At 35.4% G+C, this 6,713-nt stretch overlaps 1 protein-coding gene across 1 annotated transcript; it reads left to right on the top strand.

Annotated features, from left to right (window-relative positions):
- Positions 1-237: 237 nt before the first annotated feature.
- Positions 238-6,101, top strand: LOC102311640 (taste receptor type 1 member 1-like). Its single transcript, XM_005941199.3, has 6 exons — positions 238-448; positions 638-935; positions 1,054-1,779; positions 3,005-3,211; positions 3,513-3,633; positions 4,827-6,101. Exons 1-6 carry the CDS (start codon positions 267-269, stop codon positions 5,753-5,755), a joined length of 2,463 nt encoding a protein of 820 aa, XP_005941261.1. The 5' UTR covers positions 238-266; the 3' UTR covers positions 5,756-6,101.
- Positions 6,102-6,713: the final 612 nt, after the last annotated feature.

The following is a 6,713-nucleotide window of genomic DNA, read 5'->3' as shown; positions in this document are numbered from 1 at the left end:
CTAAAGGAAGGAAATGATTAATTGAGTTATTCCAGATAGAAGCATTACACTAATTTGCTTGTGATGGTTGTTCAACTTTGTGCACAAACAGCAGCTTGGATGCTTTTGCATACTGATTTGTGAAAGTTCATTCAACCATTTATAGCATCACCATGTGCATGTAAATGATGACGGGAGGGGACAGTCATCACTGTATCATAACTCACTAAAGGCAGAGGCACATTTTGGTAGAGTGCACAACAGAACACTAAGAAAGAGCTTCAGCAATGAAACCTTTTTTAGAATTTTTCTGTCTGCTAGGAGCATTTCTACATGTCTGCACTCAACATACTGTCCCAGCGTCAGAGTTTCAGCTGGAAGGGGATTATTTGATAGGTGGACTTTTTCACATTCATGACGACACTGGCTCTGTGTATCATGAAAGACCAGAAGCTCTCGATTGCACCACGTAAGTTTTATGATAAATCTAGTTGGATGCCTTTACAAAGTCCAACTACGTAGTATAGAATTTAATCTGATCTGTGTCCTTGTTCAATTGAATTTATGTAATAATAACAAAACTACAGAAATACGAAGCTTTTAAGCAATATTTCCGATTTTTATGGTTAATCCTGTTCTCTTGTCTTCTTGTCCTCAGTAAACCACTCACATTCTCAAATTATCGGAGATTTCAGATGATAAGATTTTCTGTAGAGCAAGTTAATAACTCTACCAATTTACTGCCAAATGTATCTCTTGGCTATGACATATTTGACCACTGCTCAGATACGCAGAATTTTCCAGGTGTTTTGAAATTAATCTCAGCTAATGGTTCAATACAACCTTGGAGTGACAAACAAAGTGTTCTGTCTAAAGTAATAGCTGTGGTCGGTCCTTTCACAAGCACTCAATCCCTGACCGTAGCCCCGCTATTCATGGTAAATCTTGTTCCTATGGTAAGTTGTTAACAAATAATATGACAAAAACAGTTTTATAGAAAGATTATGACTTCTTTTTGTCATTATTTATTGTACCTGAAAATGATCAAATTCTCTATTATTTTCTATTTAACAGGTTAATTATGCAACTTCTTCTTCTGTGTTCTCAAATAAGGCAAAATATCCATCGTTCCTGCGTACATTGCCTTCCAATTTAAACATGATAGATGTGATTGTAAGAATCTTGCAAAAATTCAACTGGCGCTGGGTTGCTTTCCTTAACAGTGATGATGATTATGGTAATGATGGTCTGGATTTGTTCACTCAGAGGATAAAGGATACTGAGATCTGCCTACCATATTCCAAAGGCCTGAGTGACAGCACCAATTACTCTCAAACGTTCAAACAGATGGAGGCAAAACAGATAAATGTCATTATTGTTTTTGCTCTAGAAAACAATGTTGAACCTCTCATTGAGTCAGCAATGCTACTGAATGTGACAAATAAGGTGTGGATAGCAGGGGATGCATGGGCCTTGAACAAAAAACTCCCCAAAATAAAAGGAATCAAAAACATTGGAACCATACTTGGAGTAGCTGAGCCAGTGGTGACAATACCTGGTTTCAGTGATTTTTTGCATTCTTCCAAAGCCCAACTTCATTGTAAATATGCAGAGCAAGACACATTTTGCAATCAGAAATGTAACTGTAGTTGCATGAATCCTGAGGATATCTTTGCTGCAGACCCATCATACTCTTTTGCAATTTACTCTGCCATATATGCCATTGCTCATGCCTTACACAATACCTTACGATGTGGAGCTGACAAATGTGATAGCAATATCACAGTGTACCCCTACATTGTAAGTATACAAGCCTTTTTTTAATCATCCTGAGAACTGTCTAATAATGTTATGTAAAGGTGGTAATAATGTACTATAATACAGTACAAGTTATTGGACAAAAGGACCCCCTGATGATCCTCTAATTGCCTGAGCCAAGGTGTGAAACTGGCTCAGGCGATTAGAGGATCATCAGGGGGTCCTTTTGTCCCTCTGTCGGGGGACACTCCCACTAGGTTTAAATCTGGGATTCCCCACCATTTGACCTTAGAACTGAAGAAGCTTCTCAGATGAGAGGTGAAACGTCTTCAAGCAACTTAAAGAAGTCCAGACGCTTTTCTTTGCAAGCTCCTTTGATTATATATGCTTCATTTTCCAGTTAAACACACTTTAACAACCAGGGTTTTTTTGCACTCCTGAATCCAGGTTATAATGTAGAAACTACTGCACATGTTTCCAGGTAGTCATGACACTTCCTGGAGGTTTTTTTTTTCTAATATGTCAATAATATGCCAGTAGTTAGAAACTGGCGGTCTTGCATTTTGCATCCCTGATTTCTGGTTAATACCACATGCTTCCAGGTAATAGGCCACAACATTAAAACACAGTCTTTGCATTTTCATCTTGAAACAAATAAAAATACTGAGGACCAATGTAGGATTAGTTTTACCATTATAATAGGATAAATATGTCCCAGAGTCTTGAAGCACTGACCAATATTACCTTATTATATTTTACGAGTTTACTACAACAAGTGTTTCTTTTCTTTTTTTTATTTAAATGCACAGGTTATCATATTGCTACCACCATATTAATACATTGTATCATATTATATGCTATAATAAACTATATACTTCTACCAACTGGTTTCTTGGATAATGATTTGCTAATGAACTTTATGATACTGATAATAACTTGATACTTCTATATTATTACTTTCTTGTTACCAAATTACCCAAATATTACCAAGTCATTACTGACAGAAAGTACTCTCTATGCTTCTAAGCAGTTAGAACAGGGAATTGCCTTCTACTGTGTTGAATTCCATCTTTTAACAATAGCCTGCAAGTGGTTTGAAACTGAGATGACGTATTGTTGTAATTCTGAAACCAAACTCTTTTTCAATAGTTCATACTTCATATTGTGAAAAAGTTTAGGTCTACTATCTATATCATCAATATATGATTTTTTTTTTCTTTTAAATACAAAGAATTAATGGTTGTGTAATTTTTTCTGCACACATCAGGTTCTAGCAGAGCTGAGGAAGTCAAATTTTACACTTGTAAATAATAGTATTCAGTTTGATGACAACGGAAATCTAAAGCAAGGATCCTATTCAGTAGTTTTCTGGAATAACAGTGGTGATGCACAGGAGATTGGATTTTATCAGTTTAATTCAGAAGTGCATTTCTTCGTGGATGATAGCAAAATTGAATGGCACACCAATGGAGAAGTAAGTTTTTATTGTTGTTGTTGTTATTAATACAACATTTAGTTAAACATAATATATGAAAATGTTTGTTTGTTTGTTTGTCTCAAGATGATTTAACAGCACCAACCAAAGTCAAAACACACTATCAAAGATCCTTTGTTTTTATTTTATTTTTTTCAGGGGGTTTTTGGCATTTGTTGTTGTATATAAAGCATCTTTTTTGTGTTGGTTTTTCTCCCCAATCTGTTGCTACCCTTCAGAAATGCTTTTTTTTTTGTTTTTTTTTAACTTATTTTATGTGCTAAATAAATGTCTTGTACAGGTACCTACTTCCTTATGTTCCCCAGAATGTCCTGCAGGATATATAAAAAAGCGAAATGGAATCTATGAATGCTGCTTCGACTGTGAAATCTGTGCAAATGGAACTTACGTCAACATTACGGGTAATGGTTTGCAACGTGACTAAATATACAGGTTCATCATGGCAAAAGTACATACTTTCTTTAAGTACAAGTTTAGATATACAGTATGTGTTAAAAAAAAAACCTTTGATTAAAAAAACAAAGTACTGATTTAACTTCTTTTGCTCACATAAAAGTGAAAAGGCACAAGTATTAATAAAAAGTATTAATATAATATATTTTTTTATTTAGTAAATGGAAATACAAACTTTTTCACACCTAAGAAGAAAGAGCACAGTCAGGAATTAAAGTGTGGCAGGTTGGGAAACACTAAAATCTGTTGTAGGGTCTCATCAATATAGTACATTTAATCAACAGAAGTTGACTCAAAAAGCTTTAAAGACAAGCACATTTACATTTCAGGTCTCTAAAAAACTGCTTTCTTATGTTAACTCATTGTTGTGGAAAATAAGTAAATCATGACAAGTTGTTCTCCCACCTAAATACGCTGTAAGTATCAGTATCATTATTGGAATCAGCAATACCGGTCCGGTACTTACGTGGTATTGGATTGATACCTGAATTTGTACTATCATATAGCACTAACTGCGACCACAACTTACAGACATCTGGACCAAAAAACAAATAAAGAATGCATCATTCTGTCCTACTTTAACCCCTGAGTATAATGATATAAATCATACAAAACAGTATACATAAATTATATATTATGTGTTTTTTGCCTCTTTCTTCTGTTATTTCAATAAGCTCCATTTAAGCTCAAATCAGTTGAAAGGCACTCAATGTTGGGGGGAGAAACTTACCTTAAATGCATAAAATCCGAAGTAACAAGCCTGTTCTGAAAATCTAATGAATAGCACAGACAATTGTGTTAAAATGTAGGGAGTAAAAAGCTGTTAGAAAAATGAATACTAAAGTAAAGAGTAAAGTACAGATATCCAAATTCTACAGAAGTGCCGTAACAATGTTTTTAGTACTTTGTTTCTTCCCATAAAGATAACTATACTTTTATTTCACGTGGTTTTAAAGAATCACCTTGATCCTTAAAAACTAAATGGACCACTGTCTCCTCAATAGTATTGATGCAGTTTTTTCAGTTATTACAGTTATTTAGGGTGTAATGAAGCTATGAATAATGCAAACAAATTTGATCAAAAACGGAACATTTTCAAATTTAAATCTATTAATATGGTTTATTGTCTCTTGTAAAACAGAGAGTCCATACACCTGCCTCAAGTGTAAGGACATCGAATGGTCTGAAGAGGGAAGTACATCATGTAATCTGCGGGCTGTGGAGTACATATCAGCCACAGATATTGTGGCTACACTGGTCTTCGTAGCGGCCTGTGCATTTGTGGGCATGACGTTAGCCATGTCTGTTCTCTTTTCAGTCAACTACAACACACCTGTCGTCAGATCTGCTGGTGGACCAATGTGCTTCTTAATTTTAGGCTGTCTAAGTCTGAGTAATCTTAGTGTATTCTTTCATTTTGGTAAGCCGACAGTCCCTCTTTGTACTTTGAGATACTTACCATTTCTCTTATTCTACACTATTTGTCTAGCATGTTTTGTTGTGCGCTCTTTTCAGATTGTTTGCATTTTTAAAATAGCAGCCAAGATCCCCAAGCTCCACAGTTGGTGGGTAAAATATAACGGACAGTGGCTGGTCATTGTTGTTGCATTTGTCATTCAAGCAATCTTCCTCGTTATTGGCTATTCTTGTAAACCTCCAAGCCCCTATAATGAAACATCCTGGTACCCTGACAAAATCATACTCAGCTGTGACATCAGCCTACAAGCATCTACAGCTTCTGTGATTTTACTGTCATCAATATGCACTCTTTGCTTTATTTTCTCATACATGGGCAAAAACCTTCCTAAAAACTACAATGAGGCCAAAGCAATAACCTTCTGCCTCCTCCTGCTGATCCTCACTTGGATCATCTTCGCCACAGAGTGCATGCTTTACCGTGGGAAGTACATACAGCTTCTTAGTGCCCTGGCTGTACTTTCCAGCCTGTACTCTTTTCTGTTTTGGTATTTCCTCCCAAAATGTTTCATCATTCTTTTTCAACCCCACAAAAACACACAGCAGTACTTCCAAGGTCTCATTCAAAATTATACCAAAACAATTAGCCAGTAGCTCACTTCAGGAAATGTATCAATCACTTCAGATAGACAAGTCATAGATGGATCTTTTTTAGTTCAATGCTCTAATGTCAAATCCTCTTTGAAATATATGTAAATCATGCTTGAGTTACTTAAAGCAAACAATTTTATCTTTAGAAATGTGCTTTATATTCTAAAGAGCTTTCACATAACTCATATCTGTAGTCAGCTATGTAGGATTCTGGCACAAGATTAAATTAACTATTTGGGGGTTATGGTTTCTGTTTATGTATATCATGTTAAAGAATGGATGTATAGTTTTCAAAATCTTTTAAAGTTATATGCATTTCCATCACTTTGAAGCATGAAGTAAATATACACATGAATGAATTCTGTACTAATTCTGATATTTTCATGAACAGCTGTGTAAAAATCAGTGATTAAAAAACATGAAATAAGATGTTTTCCTATTTTCTTTTTTGGTTGCTGTAACACAAATGTGACCACTTGGTGGCATCACTTCACAGTGTGCCTACAAGCAGGCCATTGGTTCAACCATACTGTACTTCAACGTTGCCAGTGCAAAGCCAAACTCTGGTGAAAAATATGCAGTTTTGTATTGCACTATGAAAAGAATTGTACATGTTACAGTGAAGAACTGTCAAAAATTGGATAGTGAATACAGGCTTCTGGGCAAATTGAGCTTGTGAATTTATACACTTACCACCGCTTTACATCGACTATGAATAACTTCCAGGCTGTGACTGACCGTCATTTTGTGAACATACTTTTATTTCAATTTAATTTTAAAAATAGGCCCAATGCATTCAAAAACCTATCAGACATCTCTGAGACGGGCTGTCCAGGTGTGAATTAAACCACTAACTCTCGATTATTCAGCAGCATGGTTCAGGTGGGTGATAAGTTAAAAGTAAGAGCTAAATGAATACCAGCAGCTTGATTTTTCCATAGGTGTTCGGGTATTCAGTAAA

Source organism: Haplochromis burtoni, unplaced genomic scaffold, assembly GCF_018398535.1.
Source record: "Haplochromis burtoni strain Fernald_Lab_line unplaced genomic scaffold, NCSU_Asbu1 Contig_60, whole genome shotgun sequence".
Classification (NCBI taxonomy): domain Eukaryota; kingdom Metazoa; phylum Chordata; class Actinopteri; order Cichliformes; family Cichlidae; genus Haplochromis; species Haplochromis burtoni.
Note: the sequence above shows the minus strand (reverse complement) of the source record. Positions and strands in the feature narration are given on the sequence as shown.